The sequence below is a fragment of the Haematobia irritans genome, chromosome 4, assembly GCF_050003625.1.
Source record: "Haematobia irritans isolate KBUSLIRL chromosome 4, ASM5000362v1, whole genome shotgun sequence".
NCBI lineage: Eukaryota > Metazoa > Arthropoda > Insecta > Diptera > Muscidae > Haematobia > Haematobia irritans.
Genome location: NC_134400.1, coordinates 223444865 through 223471113, shown reverse-complemented (window position 1 = coordinate 223471113; position 26249 = coordinate 223444865). Strand labels below are relative to the sequence as shown.

General features: G+C 32.9%; 2 protein-coding genes across 5 annotated transcripts in view; one reads left to right on the top strand and one right to left on the bottom strand.

The window, feature by feature from the left end:
- tow (target of wingless repressor) overlaps positions 1 to 8076 on the top strand; it is a 46831-nt gene extending 38755 nt beyond the window's left edge. For all 4 annotated transcript variants that reach the window (XM_075305723.1, XM_075305722.1, XM_075305725.1 and 1 more), the window contains one exon: positions 5930 to 8076. In XM_075305723.1, the coding sequence (XP_075161838.1) occupies positions 5930 to 6169 (240 nt within the window). In that variant the 3' untranslated portion in view covers positions 6170 to 8076. The remainder of the gene's footprint in view (positions 1 to 5929) is intronic.
- Positions 8077 to 15225: 7149 nt separating this feature from the next.
- LOC142236051 (uncharacterized) lies at positions 15226 to 22541 on the bottom strand. The gene is made up of 4 exons (XM_075307310.1): positions 22384 to 22541; positions 19252 to 20591; positions 16329 to 16507; positions 15226 to 16248 (listed from the first exon to the last, which is right to left on the bottom strand). Coding segments are annotated over exons 1-4 (2091 nt in total). The 5' UTR covers positions 22386 to 22541; the 3' UTR covers positions 15226 to 15678.
- Between the last annotated feature and the right edge of the window lie 3708 nt (positions 22542 to 26249).

The following is a 26249-nucleotide window of genomic DNA, read 5'->3' as shown; positions in this document are numbered from 1 at the left end:
ATAGTTGTAAAAGAATCATTGTGCTCAAGTAAAATCCGATTGTTTAGATGATTATTAATTTTATTAAACATTTATAAATTCTCATAAATATAACATTTATACGGCTATCACATCACATTTAACATATTATTATGCATTAATAAAAGATTGATGTTGAGTTACAAGTTGCAAGTTACATGTCGTAGCGTCTATCAGCCAGTGTTTTTATTCCCAATGGAGGCAGCGTGTCTCGAAAAATATTTGAAAAACTATCACTTTATTCCATTTGGAAAGTCAACAATTGTTCACCAATATACCTTTCACAATTTTAAGCGAAATAACTATGTTTTTAGCACTTCATTATCATTTTTATTTAAATAAAATATAAGAAGCTAGTTGTGCTTGGTGTTTCACAAAATATAAAATGGCTCTTGTAACAATAGTGATGGCAAAATACTTCCATGTACATTTTGTACTTTTTGATATATTTACCCCATCACAGTTGGCGATAGTTGCAGTGTCACTTACGAGTCTGTGATATCGATTAGTTTTTGGTGGAACGCATTTCTTCTTATGACCACTTAGTTTTAATCAGATTTTTGTTTATTTTAATGGGATGTTTAGGCAACAGTATATAAATGCAAGTTTATTTCATCTTTTTTCCCGACGTTTCCTCGGCTTTTTAGACCTTTTCCAGAGAATTTTTTATTTGAAATAAATTCTATTTAGATTTCACTAATTGTAGATTTTAATTCTTACTTACAATTGTTTTACATTTGTTTCATTTATAAATTATTAAAACTGGGCATCACAAACAATAATAATAACTAAATAAATAAATAAAATGTAAATATTGCAGCAAAACTTAAAATCTATATCACAGAACTATGTATGTTTTCTCTTTAAATTATTGCAATGGAATACTGTAAGTTGGTGTTATCTTTGTCTTCCTTAGTGTTCATTGACGTCTCTATTCTCTGTTGAATGCGTAGGCTCTCCAGTGTATAACGTTTGTTCTCATTTCTCTCTCTGTCGAAAATTTTAACAGGTGTGAAGTCTATGTGATGGCCGCTCTCTTTTATGTGTTGTGCTAAAGCTGTGCTTTCTCTATGTTTGTTTATGTCGGCTTCATGTTCTGCCATTCGTATTTTCAATTGTCTTATTGTTGTACCCACATAGTTGATGTTGCATATCTCCCTTTCGTTTCCATTGTATGTTAGTTTGTATACAACGCTGTCTAATTGCATTTTGTCTGTTTTTTTTTTTTTTTTTTTGTAAACAATCGTTGCAGTGTGTCGTTTGATTTGTATGCTATTGTAGTTGTTTCTTCCTCTATTGATCTCAACCAAGTTTTGCATTCCGTCAATTTGGGGGTAAATGGGACACTGAAAAAAATGTTTGAGTTCTCAGTCTGTATTTTTTCTTTATGATACATTTTGTTAATTAGATGTGCTGGAAAACTATTTTGTCGAAGAATATTTTTAATTTTTTATATATTTTGACTTTTGAATCTGTCATCTCTCAGGTACATTACTTTCTGTATAAAATTTGAGGCTGTGTTTATCTTCATAGTTTTAGGTTGGGTTGAATGATAGTTTATCATTCTTCCCGCCGCTGTAGTTTTCGTGTACCAGTGTGTTATAATTGAGTTTCCATCTTTTATCATTTTCATATCTAAATATGGGATTTCTCCGTTTTTCTCCTTTTCAATGGTGAACTGAATTTTGGTGTGATACGAGTTCGGTAATTTCATTATTTCCTGCTCGTCGTCCTTGTTGATTATTGCCAGTAGATTGTATTTTTTTATTAGTTTAATTTTTATATTTTTACTGTTTAACTCCAATATCACTTCATCCAAAAGATTGTCCAGCACAATATTGGCTATCGTCGGGGAAAGGGGGTTTCCCATTGGCATACCATACGTCTGATGGTAAACAGTGTCGTCCTGCTTGAAGTAATTATTATCGTTAAGATAGAATTGAAGTATTTGGAGTATTTTTTGTTTTGGAATTTTCGTGTATTCTTTAAGTTTGTTCCATTTTCCTATGATGATCCTAATAGCTAAGTGTGTCGGTATATTAGTAAATAATGATACCACGTCAAATGAAGTCGTCTTTTTCCAAATTCACGACCTTAATCTTCTCCTTTACTTCCGTTGAGTTTTTCACATTGTACGTCGGGGATTAAAGATTCTTAAGCATGTGCAAGTCCATAGCATGGGACTCTCATCGATGATGAGATGGGCCTGAGAGGGACACAATCTTTGTGTATTTTAGGGAGACCGTATAGTTCTGGTGCTACCGCACAATTTGACGTTAGCCTGAATTTTTCCCATTTTGTAATATATTCTTTTTTGAAAAGTTCTTGTACAATATTGTTATTTGTCCTTTGAAGTTGGATATTTTCGTACTTTTCTGTATGTGTTTTCGTCTTCTAGTATATCATTCATCTTGTTGTTCTAATCTTCTTTGTATATTACCACTGTCTTATTTCCCTTGTCCGCAGTAGTGATTCTGATTTTGTCCTTATGTTGTGATATGAAATTTTTTGTGTTTTCATAGATTCCTAATATAAATTTTTATTTCTCCGTATTTTTTATATTTTTCTTGTATTCGCAAATTCTATTGGCCCATTTTGCTCTTGTGATATCCTTTTCCTTGTAGTCTTTTATGGTCTGTATCCATTGTTCAATGTCTGCGATCAGTGGTACTGGGGCGAAATTCTTTTTTACATATCGGTAATGCGAATTTGTTTCCCAACAATAACATCCATTTGCTTTCTCGACCGATTTCAATGTCTGTAAGATTTATAGACCAATCCACGTTGAAGTGGAAGTCAAATTTGGAGAATTGATCTTGTTTCAGACGCTCTATTTTGGAAAAATGAGTCTGTTTTGTCCTTGATTTTATGTTGTTATGTTATATCTTTTCCATTGCTCTTGTTTAGTGTATGTGCCATTTCTCTCTCAATGTTGTGAATTTCAGTTTTTATCTGTTTTAATGTGATATGGCTCTCTCTCACTCTCTCTCTCTGATCTTTACGTTGAGAAGTTTTTGCTGCAAGTTTTGGTGTATTTTGTCTGCTTGTTGTTTTGTTGAAAAGATCTGGTGTATGTATTGTTGCATTCTTTATATGTTTTGGTGTTATTCCTAGTTTTCGGCATTGAAGGAGAAATGTACGTCTTTCTGTTTGCTTTGCTAATTTACTTATTGTTCTGCAGTACTGTTTGTGTGATGTTTCCTTGTTGTACTTAAGTTGTATATGTTGAAAAAAGTTCTTCATTTTCCTGTTTTCGTTATCGGGACTGTAGATGGAATGGAATGAAGATTCGTGATCACTTCCAACTTAAATTTCTTGAGGTATGCCAGATATTTCATTAGGTGGAATTATGTCGGCTTCTTCCGTTGAAGTTGTACCAGCTACTGTCATGTTTGCTGTAGAGTTAACACCACCTTCTCTAGATCGACTCAGGGGCCGTATCGTCTCCTTAGAATATTACACATTCCACGAGAGTAAAGGTGAGTACTAAGTTCGAGTTTAGCCGCTAAAGTGAAAACTAAATCAGCAAAAAAGGCATAAAACTATACATAGAATAACCCAAAGCAAATTTTCACAAAGTTTGCATTCCTTAAAATGGATTATTAAAGGAAAGTAATCGGAAAAAACGACGAATTTAGTGGCTAAACTTGAACTTAATACCCACCTTAACGCAAAATCCAAACAAAATAGTATTTGTTTATTTACTTTTTATCATTTATCCATGTTCGTTTCTTCTTCTTTTCTGTATTTTTCTGTTCCTTTCCGAGTATTACTTTAGTTGCCAACTCATATTTTGACAAATACAAAATTCGCATATCATGGTGACTATGGTGCGACTTGCACTGATAGATATTCTGGATAGAACACCAGTGCAACGATTGCTATACAAAAGTTGTAATCAGTGCAAAAAGAAAACAGCTCTATAGTATTATTTTGGGGACACAATTGAAACATTTCGAATAACAGTTGTGCGGATCTTGATTATTTTCATTCGAATTGTACCGTTTCTTCAATTGGTTAGCATGTGAACGAATTAATTTGTATTTTTCTTGGCCTTCTTGACTGAATCAATTTGTCTTTTTCTTGGTCTTGTTGTTTCAATTCGTTTCACAATATTTCCTTGTAACCAAAAGTATTTATAGTTTCTGTATACTTGAGCGTAAACCATTTAATCAATGTTAAAATATTTTGATTTTGCTTCATGTTGTACATATTTTCTTGTATAAGGTTATGGTTATAATTTATTTTGGTTTAGGCTTCAGCAATTCCATTTCTTCTATTTAGGAACAATTCCGATGGAGACTTTGAGTTGGATGGTGGTAGATTGATACGTTTGGAGAGAAGTTTCCAAATTTTCCTAACTTGATCCTTCTTCTTTAAGTTTCAATAATGCTCTTTTCAAGGTTCCTACTAGCCGGTCCGCCTGACTATTATATTGAGTATGATAAGGCGCTGTTTTGATATGCTGTATTCTACGATCACTTATAAATATTGAAAATTGAGCACTTGCAAATTGTGTACCATTGTTAGGGACACAACTATGAGGATCACCATACCGGGAATATGTCTCAGACAAAGAACCTATGATAGTTGAAGATGTAGTAGTTCAGGCCATCTTGAATCAGAGTATATGCTTACAAAGTAGTAGAGATCTTTGCAGGGCCCAGCAATATCAATGTGGATGCGCTCCATCGGCTTATTTGACAAAAGCCATGTCATCGATCATTGGCCAGTAAACGTAGTTTCTTGCTAATGCCTTCATCCTTTGCTTTGCTTAGAATGCATTTTCTTAATTTTATTGGCACCATAATAATGTGGTTTAACATGAGAACATCCCTGGACATTAGATAGTTGATCGTTTCTTGTAAAATAAGCTTTGAAGTCCGGAACTTCAAACTTTTGTAATAGCGGTTATGACAGTTTGAATTGTTTTAAATTTTTCTGTTGCTTTTTGAACCATATTTAACGTAAAACTGAGGAGCAATCATCTCCTAATTTGGCTCACGCTATAGCAATGTCCTCCTCTGGCTTTATAGTTGTGTCAATGAGTCGAGACAAAAAGTCTACACATCCAAAATCCTTGGTGTGTCAAATAAACCAACGTACAAGCTGGTATTCCTATCTTGATACCGAAAATTACTAACAATGGTTTATTATTGTTGTATAAAATAAACCGTCTTCCAAATATGTGCCGATGGAACTTTTTAACTGCAAAATTTAGTGCTAAAACTTCTTGTTATGCGTTAGCTCAATGTTTGTCCTTACTCTACACAAATAAATATCATAACAACATGCGACAGACAAAACAGAATGCTTGTATTCTTCTATTTCATGAAAACTTTAAATTAGTTAGGCTCAGACTATTCTATCTATTGTTATTATTACTAAAGCTGGTGAACTTCTCGCTTATTAATGAGAGCCGCCCGATTCTTTTTTAAGCTCATTGACAGGAGACCTTCTTATCGATCGACGTTTCACATTGCAGTGAAACCACTTTGAAGCTTTTGATACACTAACAATGTCACCAGCATTACGAAGCGGGGATAAACTTTTTAGTGTTCGGTCGAAACTGGGTTTGAGCACACGGACCATTGGTATGCAAGGCGAGCATGCTAACCATTGCACCACGGTGGCTCCCATGGTGCGTGAAAACGTTGAAAAGATCTCGAAAAGTGTCACTCATGTGGAAAAATTTATAAAATCGTCACAATACGTCCACAATGTACAATTCAAATTCAGTAGGCAAATTCAGTAGGTAGGCAAGATAGCATAGTCAATACAAAGTTTTTTTTTCGAAACTCTGCTCTATGACCCACCACAAGCACTAAGTATTGATACAGTTTTGTACAAAATTATTATTTCGATTAATTAAGTAAATATAATTCATAGTTTTCATTAACATTTCTTACAGACAACTAATACTGAATATAGGTTCCCACCTGCCATTAGTGTGCAACGTTTGGCACCTCAGGTCCAGAGGCAGCTACGCGAAACACAAGAGCTTATTAAAGACTCATGTCCACAGCTCTATGCGGCTGGTTATGGTAGTCCCGGACCACCATTACGTAATCAAGCAGCCGTCAATGCACGCAACCATCCCAACAGCCGAAGACCTACCCTGGATACACAATTCTCACCGGAGCTCTCGTGATATAGTATGAACAAATAACTTCAGCAAAACCAAAAGCCAAACTAAAACATACATCCCCATACTTTCGACAAATTGATATAATCACAAATTAAGAAAACTCTTCTAACTGTGGGAAGAAACCCCAAAACAAATAAGCTAAAAACGATACACATACATTACTACCTATTTGCATACATACATACATACAAGGTACATACTTATGTATATCTAGATCATTTAGAAGGAAGCGTTAAACTGACAAGCTAACTAGATGGCCGTTATTGGAATAAATCTCCATGGGATGGAAAGAATAATCATGGATTAGAAGCAACAGACTTCTTACAATGTTGCAATATGGATTCAATAGTTAAGCAAGGAATAAAGCCATAATAGACAAAACTATAGAAAAATGCAATAAGAAAGAGCAGAAGAAAACTACATAGATAAAAATGAAGAATACCACATTGAAACCTTTCATCCTATATCTATAGTCCACTGTTTACAGCGAGAGAATCGTCATGTTTTGCAAAGAAATGCATTTACTTCATCATTCTCAGTACGGATTAAGCAACTAAGCAAATATTAAAACCAAAATAGAAAGGCCTTCAGAAAAATGTTATGAAAAGAATACACCAGAATATAAACAAAGAAATAGGTCAAAATAGATAAACCCTATTCAGAGAGATGGATCATACATTACAAACAAGATATATCCTTCATCATTCTTAATACATTTCGTTACGGATTCAATAACTATGCAAAGTGAGCAAAAATAGATAAACCATAGCAAACCGTAGCTTGTGTGAAAGTGAAAGAAGCGAAGTAGAAAGAAATTAGTGTTGCATATATTATGGATTGTTGCATATTTACGGAGAAAAACTATTCACTATAAACAATGTATTTACTTCACCCTTTTTATAACGTTGTATTACAAAATTCACAATTATTCAAAGAAATAAGTCAAACTAGACTAAAGAGAAGAACACATCTAAAGAGAAGTGAAAGATGCAATTCAAACACCTGACCATTTTTTTGTTTTCAATTTTTTATCGGTATATGTTTTCCACAATAAATTTTTCATCATAAATTCATTGTAACTTCGTCAGTACTCATCGTGTTCACTTAAATATATGTAGGTATTCGCCCCCAAAATACTTTTATATTCATAATTCTTCGCCATTTCATTTGTATGGTAGTTTTTGACGTCGCAGCCGCCCTTTTTTCCAAATCAATATTTGTATCCTTTTGAAAAGTTTTATTTTCTATGTCATTCTGTACCCTGATGCACCATATATATTTACTAAATAGGATTTAAAAACAAAAACTGAAAATTATTAAAACAATTAAAGAAAATGTGGAAAACCAAATCCCAAAAAGCAACCTATGACATTTAATGAAAGCCAATAAAGAAAGAAAAACAAAATATACTTCTAAAAACACTTAAGCGAATATAAAGTAAAACAACAATAACAATAAAAAAAGATGTACCAAACTGATGAGAATTATTAACGTGTTTTACTTGTGTGTGCGTTTATCGTGTGCAACGGTACACACACTGTACTGCAAACCAACCAAAATCCCTCTAAAAAGGAAACTTACAACTTTGTAAACGTAATTGTATTGTATTTTGAGTAATTTTTATTATTAAAAATAAAGCAAACAAAAACCGAAGACAAAAAATAATGGTAATGTGTAGCATATTATTATTATTATTATTATGAATATATTGTATTTATTTAATTATTTATTATTAGTTCTATATAATCTAATTTGATGTAAAATAGTTTTTTCTTATATCAAAAACAAAAAAATGGAAACCAAAAACAACACAAAACAATGGAAAGTAATAAATGAAAGCAAAAATGAAGATAATAAATAAAACTAAAAAGAAAAATGTCTGATTTAAGACGTTCGACAAGTTGCAAAAATCTCTTTTACATGGAATTTGACATTCTAGAGGTAAGTATAATTTACGTTTATGAATCTTCGTTTTTTTCTTTGTCTCTCTTCACTACTGCCGTTCTAACTTGGTGGCCCTTTCCAGAAATAAAAGGTTGCGCTGCAACTGTTGCACAACTTTTAATTTGTTGCTGAATTCGAACATTATTATTATGTGTATAACTTTATATATTCGAAATCTTTTATTTATACACTCAAAGAAATTTGTTACTGGGGACAGCAGAAAAGTCTGCTGAAAAAAGGAAAATAGTCACTGTTTTAGTTTGGTTGAATCAAATAAAAGTGTCAAAAGGACCTATCCTAACACAATTAAAACAATATATTATGAATATCTACAGTAGTATTTATCCAAAAATCTGAATATTTATCAAATTGAGGCATAAAGATTGAGTTACATACCATACGTTAATGCGTCCGTTGATTGAAGAGTTGAATTTTCTCTTTGAAAGCAATAGTTTTGTTAGAGTGCTTTAAACTGAAAAATATCAACCCATCCCACCCATTCTTTAATTGAGTTACACAGCCTGCGTCGGAGCACCCATGAATTTGCTGATTACATTCCTTGCCTCTGCGCTTTTTGTTATGTTTTTGTATTCCACGCACTTTTTACAGTATAGGACTTTATGTATTTTAACTTCAATCAATAATTTCTCGTCCCTATTTTAGATTGTTCTTCGTTTCTTGATTTGTTTACATGTTGTCAACGCACCCGACGCATTGAAAAGTTAAAAGTTCGTCAACTTTATGCGTCATATGCATACGTTACTTTTGTCGTGTAACTCAAATAATTGTAGTTCCAACATTTTAACTTTTTTTGACAATAGCATATAACGTACGTACGCATGACCGCATGGTATGTAATTCCACCTTAACTCAACCTGAACAGCAAACAAAATGTTTGCTGATCGTATAGGAGCTTGTAAGTATATTACAGTGCAAAAATATACCAAGAACTACATTTGGTTCTTAAATATGCTCTGAAGTACAAAAATATAACAACAGCCATCGACTGCTGTTTTTAGCAGACTTTTTTCTATGAGTTTATTATTTATTTGTAGAATGGAAGAAAAAGTTTAAAAACTAAGATACGTGAGTTTATGAGTCAAAGTAAGATCCAGATATGTAAATGCAATGAATAACAGGTTGGCTGATAAGTCCACGGTCTAACAAAGAAAAACACATTTTTTTTGTCAAAATTCGTTTTTATTATTCAACATAGTTCCCTTAAAGAGCGATACAACGATTATAACGACCTTCCAATGTTTTGATACCATTTTGGTAGTACTCCTTCGGTTTTGCCTCAAAATAGGCCTCAGTTTCGGCGATGACCTCTTCATTGCAGCCAAATTTTTTCCCTGCGAGCATCCTTTTGAGGTCCGAGAACAAGAAAAAGTCGTTGGGCCAGATCTGGAAAATACGGTGGGTGGGGAAGCAATTCGAAGCCTAATTCATGAATTTTTGCCATCGTTCTGAATGACTTGTGGCACGGTGCGTTGTCTTGGTGGAACAACACTTTTTATACCCTCCACCATAGGATGGGGGGTATATTAACTTTGTCATTCCGTTTGTAACACATCGAAATATTGCTCTAAGACCTCATAAAGTATATATATTCCGGGTCGTGGTGAAATTCTGAGTCGATCTGAGCATGTCCGTCCGTTTGTTGAAATCACGCTAACTTCCGAACGAAAAAAGCTATCGACTTGAAACTTGGCACAAGTAGTTCTTATTGAGGTAGGTCGAATGGTATTGCAAATGGGCCAAATATGTCCACTGTTACGTGTAGCCCCCATATAAATGGACCCCCAAATTTGGCTTGCGAGGCCTCTAAGAGAAGCAAATTTCATCCGATCCGGCTGAAATTTGGTACATGGTGTCAGCATATGATCTCTAACAACCATGCACAAATTGGTCCACATCGGTTCATAATTATATATAGCCCCCATATAAACCGATCCCCCGATTTGGCTTGCGGAGCCTCTAAGAGAAGCAAATTTCATCCGATCCGGATGAAATTTGGTACATGGTGTGAGTATATGGTCTCTAACAACCATGCAAAAATTGGTCCACATCGGTCCATAATTATATATAGCCCCCATATAAACCGATCAGAGTTGACCTCCGGAGCCTCTTGGAAGACCAAAATTCATCTGATTCAGTTGAAATTTGGTACGTGGTGTTAGTATATGGTCTCAAATACCCATGCAAAAATTGGTCGAAATCGGTCCATAATTATATATAGCCCCCATATAAACCGATCCCCAGATTTGACCTCCGGAGCCCCTTGGAAGAGCAAAATTCATCCGATTCGGTTGAAATTTGGTACGTGATGTAAGTATATGGTATCCAACAACTATGCCAAAAGTGGCCCATATCAGTCCATAATTATATATAGCCCCCATATAAACCGATCCCCAGATTTGATCTCCGGTGCCTTTTGGAGAAGCAAACTTCATCCGATGTGGTTGAAATTTGGTACGTGGTTGTACACGGATGAAAAAGACTGTTTTTCATATGTTTGGCTATAAACATTATATGTTTGGAACACAAATTTTTAAACACAATATTTTTGAGTGCAAGCATATAATGTTCATAAACTAGCATAACATGTTTGGGACATATATGTTAATATGTTAGAACATATTATGTTTGGGACATAAAATGTTTGTAAATATAATATGCTTGGATGCAAACATATATTAATTTAGAAATAGCCTATAAAAATATATGTGTTTAGTAGCTTGGAGCGCTATTTAACAGGGAGCGATATTGAATTAAGTTGGTGGTTGTTGCTTGTTATTACAAAATTAACATTTTATTTTTCCTTGGGCAATTGATAAGCTACTTCTATGATCCTTACAAACTGTGTGGTCCGCTGTTCGAATCCCCATCCGGCAAAAGGTAAAATTAAAATAAAAAAAATCATACAATTGAATAATTTCTTCTACAATGTTTGTATTACAGAAAAAGGTGCTAAGAACTAAAAAATCTCGTGGAAGTGAGAAAGATGTGGGGGAATATACAATTGGGCAGAAACAAAATTTTGAGCATTCAGGTCGAAAACCTATGTTGTTAGCACCTATATTACCTGTTTATTTTCATAATTCATTTTGATTGTAAATATATAAATAAATAAATAAAATTTTGAGAACAATATTGTTTGGGAGAATTTTTTTTAAGCATATAATATTTTTGGGTGCAAAATGCTTCCAAACATATTATATGTTCACATAATAACATATTGTTTTTTGGAAGATAACATTATTGAATTTGGATGCAAAAATACAAAATGTTTGGAACTTAGACTACCCAAACATATATTGTTTAGACCAATATGCTTTCAAACATATTATATATTGGAAGAGATCAAACATATAAATGTTTGGGCAATACCCAAAAATGTATATGCTTGAAGCAAAATATGTTTGGGAGTATATGTTACAGAAGCGATTTTTTGTGAGCGTGTAGTATATGATATTTAACAACCATGCCAAAAGTGGTCCATATCAGTCCATAATCATATATAGCCCCCATATAAACCGATCCCGAGATTTGGTTTTGGAGCCTCTTGGAGGAGCAAATTTCATCCGAGTGAGTTGAAATTTGGTACATTGTGCTAGTATATGGCCGTTAACAACCATGCCTAACTAGGTCCATATCGGTCTATAGTTATAGATAAGATAAATCGATCCCCAATCACACAAAAATTGATCCATATCAAGTACATAATTCTATATAACCCCCATATAAGCGACCCCCGTATTTCAATTCTGGCTCTCTACACAAAAAAAATATCACCAAAATATTTCCAATTAAAAAGTTAATTGAAGTTGAAAATTTTTTTAATTAATAAATTAATTGATACAATTAACTTTTTAATCATGATAGAAACATTAAGTTAATTAAGTCAATGATTGAAAATTTTAAAAATTTTAATTAAAAAATTAATTGATACAATTAACTTTTTAATCAAATTCGGAAGACTAATTCAGTTAAAAAAGTGCTGATTTTTTTTTTTAATTAAAAATGTATTTCAAACAATCATTTGTTAATCCAAATAAAAACTCTAAGCCAATTCAGAAAGTAATTAAAAATAGTTACCTTTTTTAAAATAAATTAATTGAGTTTTGCAATCAACATCAATTAAATTTTTAATTGAATCAATTACAAAATTAATTGAAATTTGCTAAAAAATCAATTAATTTTTTAATCAAGAATTTTTTCTATGCCCAATTAAAACTGTGATTGATACTATCATTTTCGTGATTGAAGACATTTCAATTAAAAAATTAATTGGATCAATTAATTTGGTGATTGAATCAGAAAAAAATTTTTTTGTGTGTACGTACCGTGCTCTCTACATATCGATTCGTAATTATTTGTAGACTTAACTATACATAACTTTTTTGTCTAATATATACCACGTATGGACTAACTCACAATTTAGAAAGCGATGTTAAGAAGTTTTAAGATACCACAACCCAAGTAATTCGATTGTGAATGACAGTCTTTCGTAGAAGTTTCTACGCAATCCATGGTGGAGGGTACATAAGATTCGGCCTGGCCGAACTTACGGCCGTATACACTTGTTTCTTCTTCATATGGGGCCGTTTTGCCGCGATTTCGACCTTCAAACGCTCCAATAACGCCATATAATAGTCACTGTTGATGGGTTCTCAAGATAATCGATAAAAATTATTCCATGCACATCCCAAAAAAACAGAGGCCATTACTTTGCCAGCGGACTTTTGAGTCTTTCGGAGACGGCGAGTTAACAGCTGCAAACACCGGTCAGAATCATCAACACGTTGTTGTTTTTGGTCAAATGAGAGTTCGCGCGGCACCCATTTTGCACAGAGCTTCCGCATATCCAAATATTGGATTTTTTTATGTTTTGTGACAGTGTTGGGCAAAGTTTATTCTAAATAACGAATAAAAAGATAACGAATAAATTCCATTTAGTTTTTATTTGGAATAAATAATTTTTTTATTCGTTTGTGAAAACAAATAACTTCAATTTATTTGTTATCTTTTTATTTGTTATTCGAAAGTTTCAAATAAAATTTCAAATAATACACGTATGTGAAAAATTTTTTTTTCTCATTACCTCCTTCGCTTGAGAACGTTTTAGGCGTTTATATCTCTGGTACTCTTCAAACGCATCCTTACCATGTCGCCTCTTAAGGTGAGATATGAAGTTTGATGTTGAATTTTTCTCTCCTTTTATCTTAACAAAATCAGGCTCACATTTCACGCACACAGCACTGATATTCTTTACTCCGTCTTCTAAAATTCTGTAGAATTTTCCATCAAAAATGGAAAAACCAGATTCACTTGAATCACTATTTTTGGATGTTGTACCTTCCGGTTCCATTCCTAGTTATAAAGACAATTATCGCTCCTCAAAAAAAGATTATTTTATCAGAAGAATTCAATAAATTCAATTTATTTTTTTCGATTCAAAAAAATTATTATTTGTATGACAAATAACAACTAAGGAATGACGAATAATTATTTGTGACACAAATAAACAGATAACAGTTGAAATTTGATTTCAAAAAATTCCAAATGAAAAAATAACGAATAAAAAATTATTTGTTATTTGAATAAAAATTTATTGAATAACGGCCATCACTGTTTTGTGGCTTGTTTTGATGTTTTCGTCGGTAACCACCTCTTTCGGGCGTCCACTGCGTTCACCATCCTCCGTGCACCCAAAGAAATTTGTTAGTAGGGACAGCAGAAAAGTCTGCTAAAACAGCAGAAAGTCTGCTGAAAAAGGGACAGCAGAAACTGTTTGCTGAAATAGCAAACATTTCCTGCTATTTTTTAAGCTCGATTACACCAAAATATGTTTTATTTTGGCCGAATCAAGTAAAAATGTCAACTTAGGAGCTATCCTAACATAATTAAAACAATATTTTATGAATATCTATAGTATTTGACCAAAAATCTGAATATTTATCGAATTGACCTATAACAGCAAACTAAATGTTTGCTGATAGTATTTAGGAGCTTGTAAATATATTACATTGCAAAAATATACCAAAAACTACTTTTGGTTCTTAAATATGCTTTGGGGAAAAATTTATGACCTAAAAATTTTATAAATTGTTGTTCATTAGGCCCTGAAGTACAAAAATATAACAGCAGACATCGACTGCTGTTTTCAGCAGACTTTTTTCTACGAGTGTACCAATTTCTATGTATGTAGCTTAAAGGACATCAGGCGAAGATGATAAAAAAATAAATTTGATATGTCTTCATTTTAACCACACAAAAACGGACTGAAATACAATAGCTAGACATGTCTCTTTCAGACCCAAACAAAATTTAAACATTTAAAAAATCGAGACCAGTAGTAAAAATGGCGTAGATTCTTAATATTGTCATGTCTTTCCGGGTATATGACATACATATATATCTGACTCTACCAATATACACTGATGTGGAACTAAATCCAATAAAAAGAAGCCATCGGTAATGGAATTTTTTTTTATAAATTCCATATATTTATAATTCATCGGTGTCATAGATAACGCAGTTTGACAGTTTATCCAAATTCTCTTTGATTGTCGTTTTTACAATTTTCGGATTTTATCCACAATTTGATTGTTTTATAACCAAATTATATATTCAAAAGTTTATGTTGTATCAAAAAAATTGCGAACAAAAAATCTAAAATGCAAAATTGAATTTTGAGAAAATTTTATATTTACAATTATTTGGGGTTCTGCAACATATTTGATACTGAGAGCGATATATCTATGATAATTTATCAGTGATGGCAAAGTACAATCGATAAATAAAATATCGATAACGATGTTTTTACTCTGAATTGTTTATGGTAAAGATGAGGACGAAATCGAGCTTTAAATGTGGCAAATTTGTGTACGATTAGATTATTCGCCGAAATCTTTTCTTGTGCACTTTCTATATGCTGAGAATAATTTATGAACTAGATAAAACTGGGTAAGTAGTTGAGGTGAAAAACTGTACCAAGAATTTCTAAAACTATGTGGCATTTTGAATTTCTAAACAACATAGAATTGTGGAAAAAACGTCGAAAATTTCTAAATTTTTAAATTTAACAATCCACGGATTAAAACACTGTCGGGTTTGTTTTGAATACTTGCGAGTAAACGTTTATTATTTTTATCTTTTTATGTCATATTTTTAATTTGTTTTATTTTTTTTCTAAAATCTATTATAGATAAATATATCCACGATATTATCTTAGATATTTTTGAGATATTGATGATTTCATCATTGTTTTAATAATAAAATCTTTTGTTTTGTTCAATAAAAAAGCGTAAAACTAAAAGTATTAAGAATAACAGAAAAATACAACCAAAAACAAAGGAGAAAATATCGAAGAGAATTCTCAATTACAAAGTAATTTTGTAATAATTAATAATACTTCAACATTTGTCTTGTTGCGCGACAATACGACACGACGACAAAATCATTAGTTGTAATTCTTATGTAGTAATTAGTGTAAGCGAAGTTGTAGTTTTACAACGACGATATTGGTTTGGAATTGAAAATAATTAAAAGCCTCTGTAGGTTTCTTAATTAGAAACCGGTAGTGGGGGCGGGGGATAGGCGTACGCTGATGCGGGAACGACATACGCAGCTGTGGGTAGAGGAGGAGCGGCAGCTTGTTGGACGTAGCCGCCAGCAGCTAGGGTTTTGGGCAAATAATTCGCATACTGTCCGGCAACAGCTGAGGGTGGTCCAAAGCGAGATTTCTTATCAGTCGCCTCATAGCCAGGCTGCTGTTGATGTGATTGGGGAGGCTGTTGATGATGTTGAGGTGGCTGTTGTTGACGTTGCGCTGGTGCTTGTTGGTGGTGATGGGAAGGAGCCGTTGAGAATCTCGATTGATGTCCATTGGCTCTGGTCATCTGTTGTTGTGAATTGTGTTGTTGATAACCACCACCTTGGGCCTGTTGGTTGTACTGGTAAGGCGGTCTCTGTTGATGACTTTGTTCAGAGGGACGTCCATAATTATTACCACCATTGTTGGGGCGACCTCCAAATCGTTGGTAATTATTTTGCTTGAAACCTCCATGCGAATTATGTGAGCGGCCTCCTCGTCGAGATGATGAAGCCATGTCCATTAGCCGTGGATTTATGACCTTTATGGCAAAAAAAGAACAACACGATTAATAAAAGCGAACACAGTTTATAACATGATGACCATATTGATATCTCTTACCTGATTTGCTTCCTTGAGGACTTGGATCAAGTCGTTGGCTTTGTTAGCATTCGTCGTGGTGAAAAGCGTGTATGCCGTTCCCGTGTTATTCGAACGTCCTGTACGCCCGATGCGATGTACATAATCTTCCGAATTGGATGGATAATCATAGTTGATGACGAATTTAACATCATCGACATCTGTTCGTAGTTTAGTTAAAATAGAAATTCAATCGTTATGTTAAGCCAAGAAACATTTTGAGGGAGGCAAACAGACAATGTATACTTAATTTCAATAGTTGGAACAAAAATTTCTCCATCAATATACAAAAAATACCATATTTTTATAATTATAAGATTAGTATTGGTAGTTTTTCGTTTTTTTTTTTTTTTAGATTGGACCTCGACCTTTTTCACATACATTTTTCGCATTCTATTTGGATTATGGCATGTCCTCGTCGTCGCTCTTTCGTCGACCGAGACGACATCCATTGGTAAGTTATGATTTGAGCAAAATTAAGAAATTATGAAAAATATAACATATAACATTTGTAAAGCTTATTCATTTATTAATTAAAACTAAAAAACAAAGTAAAGTAGGTGGTGTTTTCTGTGTAAATATATACAAGTACTCAAATATATATCATATATATATATATATAAAGAAAGACAGATAGTGGTACTTACCCCTGAGATCCACCTACGCTTATGAAGTTACCTTAAAAAAAAAGCTGCAATAAAATTCATATACACAAAACCAAAACATCAACAAGGAAATCGTGGCAATAGAATTTACACACAGCTGCCAATCGAATTCATTGTTAATAATAAAAATGATATGATGATATACATATATTGAGTATTACGGATTAATTGAATTTAGCTTTCTATTGATGTTTATGTTGGATTTTAGGGTTTGATAATAGTTTTAAGATTTTTTCTTTGCTTTTTGTTTCTTAAAAAAACACCAATACTACTTAAAGCAACAGTTTGTTTTAGTATATGCTATGGCCTAAGCGTAATTAAAATCAAAATAAGGATGACAGAAACTAATTTATACTATAAAAAAGTACATAAAAATCGAAGTCCATTTTTTGTTTTTTGAGAAACTGATGTTATTTTTGTTCACTTATAAACTATCCCAATCGAAATTAGGCAATACATACATACAAATAACCTATGATAAAATAGCCAGTCAAAAATATATCATTGAAGGTCGCATTGAATTTTATAAGAATTAAAAGAAATTTTAAATTGTTTTTAAAGCATAGGTGTACATACATAGTAATGATTACCATATCATCACCATCATATGTAGGAGTATGTGGTAAACTCACAAACGCACTGAGCTCGAAAACTACTGGATTTCTAAAACAATATGGTAATAAAAAAATATTTTGACACTTTTTTGGATAATGCGTGTTTTTGTTCTTGGGACTTACACTATGTTCTATTCGATAGCGATCGTTTTTAATAATTTTTTTAATTTAATCAACAACAACAAAATTTAGTTGAAAATGTGAAACATAAAAACTGCCGAAGTATAAAGTCTGCGTTAGTTTTGCTATCTAATCAGACTCAATACCATTTTGTTATATGTTTTAAACTTATTGTAAACTAAAAAGAAATTGATATAAAATGTGTTTAACAAAAATAAGGTAATAAAAATATGAAACTAATTTTAAAGAATAATAATTTCAATGTTTTTTTTTTTTTCATTGAAGGTCATGCGCTAACGAAAGAACATTTCAGAAATGATGGAAATGTCAAGTCCAATTAAACCATTCTGCAGGTTACTAAAATAAAGTCTTATAGAGAACAAAATAAATGAAGAAATTCATTGCAAATATCTCCGCGTATATTATTATGTGTCATCCGCTGAATGGAGTAGATGTGTATGAAAAGGTAAGAAACATGCATAGAATTTGTTTAATGTAATCTATAAAAGTTTTCGTAATCCCAAAAATCGAAATTGTACTTAGATGTATCTTTTTCAATTAATGAAAGAGAAAATTATTTCTTTATTATTTATGTTGTATATAACCATACATTTCAAATATTCCACCAGCTTTCGAGTACTTAAATTTTTTACCGATTAATTTTCAATATGATTTTTGTTTTTTTTGTATCCCAAATACCCTTTACACAAGAAGGGAACTTTAATAATATAAGGGATTATTATATTCGTTATTGTTTTTTTTATTTAGGTTTTTAAGCGACTTCAGTATTTTTGTCCTTGACTGACCTACAAGAAGAATGCATTACAATGTATTGGAACCAGCAATGTATGGAAAAAAGTATTCTCCTCATTATTTCACACCCCACACCATCAACATCATCATCAATCATCAAACTTCAATCAACAAGAACAGTGTAAATAATACAAAACTTTCATATATGTATGTAGCCCTTGTTTTCATTTGTTTCTAATATGAAAATCTTAGTGGACAAACAAATTGTCCTAATACTGTGAACTCAGCACTTGTCAATTTTAGTGGAAAAACCAGGGCTCGCTTTACTATTATTATCCATTTTTGTAGAATAATTAACCATTCTTTAAATATTTTCCTTTATATAGTGTATAGAAAAATAACCTGTTTTTTGTTGTTGAATTGCAAGAAATATTGAATCATAATTCTGTGGTATTTTTTAAATTCGGTGTTGGGTGGTGTTTTCATTGGATTCATCGTGCAATTCTGATTGACCGGGTGTGACGCTCACATGATCACAACGATCTTAGTGTATTGCATCAAATCACTGCAACAAGATCACATACGACGAACCAACATACTCAAATAATGAAAGAATTCGTTCATTTAAAATTTCATCCACAGCATCACTCTCCTCTTGCCATTTGTAATAAGATGTGTGGCAAATACAACATTGTTTTGCACGCATCAAATGTGCTTTCTTCGTTTGTGTTCAAATGTAAACATATCGCTTACCTAATCCTCTAGCAGCCACATCGGTCGCAACCAAAATGGCATTGCGGCCATTGCGGAATGATGCTAAAACAAAGTCTCTCTCTTGTTGTGACTTATCACCGTGTATGGCACATGCACGCCATCCTTGACGAGAAATGGACCGAGTGATTTCGTCAACGCGTTTCTTTGTCTCCACAAAGATAATAGTCTTTGTATCTTTTTCCGATGAAATTTCACCCAAAAGTTTCAAAAGCTTGAAATCTTTTTCACTTTCCTCACAAACATCGACAATTTGCAAGATATTGTGATTGGCCGACAATGTTAGTGAGCCAATGTTGATTTGAATGTAATTGTCAAGGAATTCTTCAGCCAAATTTCGAACCTCTTTTGGCCATGTAGCAGACCACATCAAAACTTGACGGTCGGGACGAATTTGTTTAATGATTTTACGGATTTGGGGTTCAAAACCCATATCCAACATACGATCAGCCTCGTCGAGAACCAGATATGTGCAGCGTTTTAGATTGGTGACACCACGTTCAAGAAAATCAATCAATCGTCCAGGAGTGGCAATAACGATTTCAACTCCCTGCTCCAGGTCACGAGATTGATAGTGTTTAGGAGCGCCACCAAAAATGCAGGTATTTCGCACATGAGTATGAGAGCCGAAATCGTTTGCCACTTGCTGAATTTGCTGAGCTAGCTCACGAGTGGGCGCTAGAATCAAAGCGATCGGGCCGTCGCCATGTTCCAAACGTGGTTGATTATTGATATGAACCACGGCTGGCAAGACATATGCTAACGTTTTACCCGAGCCGGTTTGAGCCACGCCCACCATGTCTCTCCCACTAAGAGCGATTGGCCAACCCTGAGCTTGAATGGCCGTGGGTTTGTCAAATCCCATTCTTTTAATGCTATCCATAACGTACTCGGGAAAACCTCCCTCAGAGAATTCCATGCTGGGAGTTGGAATGCTAGAGCCCTTCAATGTAATAGCATTCACCGACAGAAAACCATCAACTTCCGTTTGGGTACGAGCTACAACGGATTCACAGGGCTTGTAAAAGTTTTTCTGAATTGGCGTCAGAGACAATTCAGACCATACAATATTAGGCAGATTGTCACCATTTACTCTACCCGGAGAGTTCGACTTGTTATTATCATACGGACGACGATCATTGGAATTATTATATTGATTATTTTGTGGACGACCATAGGGGGTTGGTCGTTTGTGTGGCATGCCACCACCGTTGCGCATAGGACCACCTCCGCCGCCACCACGATGTTGCTGATCGCGGAAACCTCCACCACCACGGTTCATGGGTATATTTGAGCGATTTTCATGTCCACGATTCTCAAACCTGACAAAGAAAAATAAAAATAGAAAACATAAATTTAGTTTTATCTCAAATAAAACTACAATTTTGTTGGCTTTTTGATAATTTCTCAATATATTACCCACCAACGTTAATAATATATGTACATATTTGTTATTAATTTTCGTACAGAAAATTTAAAATGATAATTTTCGCTATATTTAGGTTAAAAATTTAGCATTGTATTTACGCAATGTTTCATTGGGGATCTCCTGAATTTACGCTAAACTATCCAAGACCATCAGTATTTGAAAAAAATAACTTGAAAGCTTGTCGCATATTTTCATCGCTTTATTTATTGGGTTTGGGGTATTTATAGGTACGATACAAATATTTGGCTACCGATAATACTGATACTGGAGGACTGATACAGGGGTACAATAATCGTGGAGAGGGTAGTTTTGGACCTAGGTTGGGTGGGCGAGCGAGGAGCCCAACATCAAGGCCTCTATATCGTTGTTTTCCCCAGTGTTAGTGCAGTTTTGTCTTTGTAATTCCCTCTTTCAATGTTTGTGCTGTGTGTTCAATGTTGGCGGGTCGAGGACTTCGCCCAAAGAGACCGCCGTAGCTAGTCGGACGGCCATATTGAACGTTAGGATATACACGCACATAACAGAGATGGAGAAAATGGGAAATAGTTTTATTTTTTTTTAATGAAAATGTGGGGCATTTTTAATACAGCAAGACACAATACGTTTCAAAGATCAATATAAATATGTAAATAATTAAATAATTAAGATACACTTAGGGCTAAGACCTTTATGTACTATGTATATACCCATATTTATTACATACAGTTTGTCAAGAAAGTGTTTTGACAATGGGTTAAAAATTATGTTTTGTTCCAAAATTAAATATAATGAAATTTAAAAAAAAAATTGTTATGTATTTTGCAAAGTATACATACGTACACAGAATTAAAAATTTAATAAAATATTTAATATTTCAATTATTTCTAGAATTTGAAATAGTTGGCAATGCCAAAAGACTTTCTTGACATACTGTATGTTCAATGGAATGGAATTCTAAGTTCAATTGAAGAAACCCCTAAGCCAAATAAAACGAAAAGCAAATGTGGCAATTGTACAGACAAATAGTGACAAACAAAATGGCTGAACTCAACAATGATATCACTGATTTTGAGATAGAAAAAATACATGCGTTTGTGTGTCTGTAATTCGTGTATATCTATCAGCATACATACAGGTAAATAGAAAACTCGCCCTTTGGCGAGTGAATATTATGGCCTAATTAGAGAAACGAAGTGAAAAATATTTCTTTTTATTGCATTGTAATACATACAAAAACACAATGCAGGCAGAAAAAATTAAGTATGTATACATTTTTAATTTGTTACCAAGGCATCAAACAGTTGGACGACTGTTTCTCGCTCCCCTTGGAATTAGTTACGTATATAGTGGATTCTTTTTGTAGGGGCTTTTCATATGTATGTATGAATGTATGTATATAGAAGTATTCATATACATATTATATAGCAATAGTAGTTAGTTCATTTAATTAACTGGGAGGAAATCACATATACCAAAAGCTGAAAACCCCATCAGTCCGAATGGGAATCTCGATTGAAAATAGTTTTTTTTTATTATTCTGCAGAAATTTCGTAGTATGTACTGTATAACATTATCGATTTTTTTTCAAGGTAGCCATTTTGAATTTCAGTTTTGGTGTATATACATACATTATAGATACACATTCATGAAAATTTTCTGCTGTTTTAGAAAGTACCTAAAATATATATAGCAACTATTGTACTTACATTTTTATTTTTTTTTTTTATTATTTCTTGCTTTTATAAGATTTATGTAATTTGAATTTCAAGTTTTTTTTTCAATATTCTTGATCCCTTGTTTAAATTGCTGTATTTCTTCACAAAAAACACTTCCTTCCACTTCAAGTTGAGAAACACGAATGAAGTCTCTTCTTTAACTTTCTTAAATTCATTTTCAATAATTTTTGACGCCGTTGCAACTGAATTAGTTTGGATAGTATGGTAACGCAACTACGTAACGGGGCATTTATTTCAATTTATTTCTACAATTTGAGATTTGCTTGAATTCAATAGGTTCTCAAATATTATTGTTAACTGGATAACCACATTATATTGGGTTTTTTAGAAACCCTACTTGTAAAATTTATATTTAGATTATGTCAATACACCATTTACCAAATTACAAACCCGAAAATGCTTCTATATTCCACAACTTGTTTGTAAATTATCCACAGATCGTTAACTATATTCGCACTACACTAATTACCAATAAGTTGCGATATATAATATTTTACAACAGTTGTATATTCAAATTAAGTAATGATAGTTTTATTGAAATCCACTAGTAATTCCAGCTGTAAATGTACTGCAATTGATCAAGATTTCAGCCGAATGAGTCTATTCCGAAGAATGAACACGCGATTTGGACATTTTGTGTACAATTAACCCAATAAACACAAACGTTTGAAAAATGCTAAATTTCAACAAATTTTCAAACATTTTTCCAAAGGATTAGGGTAATATTCAAGTTGAGAAATTGTTGAGAAAATCGCGTTCTCAACAAAAAACAGACATTACTCTCAACAGTGAAATTCAACACATTAGCAATAATATCTCAAGTGTTATGCTCAAATTGAAATGCATCGCTACTCAATAATTTGTCAAACAATTTTCGATGCGAGTCAAATTCAAAATTAACATCGTTGCAAATACTTTTCAACCTAAATTTGTATGAATGATATCCCCACTTCAAATTGAAAGTCAAAGCCAAAATTCTATGAATTTTGTATAATTTATTCATTTTCATCAAAATAAAATATATAATAATACACTACACTTCATAATACACTACACTACATAATACACTACAGTACCAATTGATAAATAATAATTTTATTAAACATATCAACAAATAAGAAAAAAAACAAACAACAAAATTTTAAATATCTTAAACATTATTAGTAAACACTTTTGCATTGATAATTCGATTTCCTTCCTTTTGGTGTCATAAAACAGCATTAAAATTTATTAACATGCGGGCAATTTGAAGTTAGGAACGCACTGGACCGCGTGTTAGAATTGATTTCCAGCAGAAGGAACTCGCAAAATATCAATTTTAAACTGATAATACCATATGAATTAAACTGACGATGTGATGCACAATTTGATCCAGAAGTTGTTGATTTCAACAATTTGTTGTTTTTAACAATTTTAATAGGTTGCACTTGTAATGTTTCTGGAAACTTTTTCTTGTCGATTCATTGGTCAGCTTCTTAATGTTTGCAAGAATGTAGCATCCAAAGATGTTAGTTTTCTGCAAAGAGATTTAAATTTAGTGACTTCTCTAAAGTGTTGATTTAATTTTTCATATTGACGTACCAATTATTATAAACTATTTGAAGCAGTTCCAGTTAATTGTCCACCATTTTTTCATCGGTCAGCTTTTTAATGTTTTCAAGAACGTAGAATCCATAATTTTAGTTTTCTGCAAAGAGATATACATTTAGTGACTTCCTTAAAGTTTTATTTCATTTTTTATTTTCACTTACCTATTTTTATAAACTATTTGGTTATTTGTCTAAAATTTTCCATTTTTTTATTTCCTGCAATTGACCACGAACTTCGTTGCACAAATAAGTATTGAAAACCACATGTTTTTTCGTTGCATTTTAGGGTAGTGTTTTGTCAAAGTTTTCTCATATTATCTTCAACACCTTTTCAAAGATTTCGTCAACATTTTGGCAAATTGGAAGTAATTCGCAAACAATTTGAAGATGTATTGAAGATGAGCTATTTCAAGTCAAGTTGAATTTATGTTGAAAATTATATTTACCCTCAAACTGAAAAGTTGTTCCATTTGAAAAACGCTCATCCTGTGTTTCCTCTTGTTTGTACGAGTGCTTTGCCGTAAAGGCTTGGTCCCTGCCAGCATTTCAAAGTTGCATTTCATCCTCATCGCTACCACAGACTCATAAGTGACACTGCAACAATCGCCAACTGTGATAATATTTTGCCATCACTATTCGCATGAAAGTATTTTGCCATCACTATTGTTACAAGAGCCATTTTATATTTTGTGAAACACCAAGCACAACTAGCTTCTTATAATTTATTTAAATAAAAAGGATAATGAAGTGCTGAAAGCATAGTTATTTCGCTTAAAATTGTGAAAGGTATATTGGTGAACAATTTTTGACTTTCCAAATGGGATAAAGTGATAGTTTTTCAAATATTTTTCCAGACACGCTGCCTCCATTGGGAATAAAAGCACTGGGTGATAGACGCTACAACATGTAACTTGCAACTTGTAACTCAACATCAATCTTTTATTAATGCATAAAAATATGTTATGCGCTTTACAGATTATCAGTTATTCCGGACGGAATGTCGGTGTTTGTAAAGAATCTTATAGCGTGTCGGATCGATACGACTTGTCGGCGATGACTAAATATTCGGTAAATGTGTTATCGATCCCATAAACATGTAGCAGTATCGATTATGCCTTCGGACTTAACTTATAATGTGCACAATATATGGGATATGTTCGACACGAGCACTGTCGTCCGGAATAACTGATAGTCTGTAAAGCGCATTAAATGTGATGTGATAGTCGTATAAATGTTATATTTATGAGAATTTATAATTGTTTAATAAAATTAATAAACCTCTAAACAGTCGTGTTTTACTTGACCACAATGATTATTTTACAACTATCTTAAAATGCACTTTGTCTGATTGTTTGAAGGGGCTCTTATTGGCGTCCTTCTAAATGTATCCAGAAGGGCACCTAATAATTGCACTCATGCGATACTTTTTTGTAGTTACTTGGGGTGGTACAAGTTCTCAATAGTGACGGCGCTTTTACGAGGAGTTTTGGATATCGTATACGACTGTTTTCGACGTAGTGGGGATTCTCAGAAATTCAAAAGATGTTGGCAGGGATTAAAGCCTGGTTATGCATCTAAAATGTGGCGTAGCCGTAACATAATATCAACGTATGGTTTTGGCGATTAGCCAACTTAAAAAAAAAAAAACGTACCAACAAACTATCAAGAATTGGCAGAATTTTTTTTTACATTTAAAATGAATTTCACTAAAAATATTAATTTCTCATCGTCCATTTTAACCAACACAATAGTACATTTTTAATAAAATATATTTTCACGCTAATCGCATTTTTCATCGATGACGCTTGTTTTTTGATCAGCTGATCCGACAACGACACGTACATTTTTGTTTTTTCCTGAATCTTACGACAAGTTTACGTTGTGAAAACGTTGGGTAATCATTTGTATAGGCTGTCGTATATCAAAAATAAACAGGTGATACGCCACGCTACGCTTACGACCGGTTTTTGGATGCATAACCAGACCTTAATTTAGGGATGCCAGACGTGCTCTTTTACATGTGCTCTTTTTTTCAAAATGTGCTCTTAAAACAAGATAGGCCAAAAGAGCACGCAAAAGTGCTCTATTTTTAGTTAAGTACTCTTTTTTGCTCTTCGTATGCATCACAACAAATATTACTTCAACGCGATTCAATAAATGGTAAAAGTAAACTGAACATACGTAAGTGTCACACTACGAGATTTTCCTATGCCGTTATTTTCTAGTTCTAATTCTAATTAGTTCTAA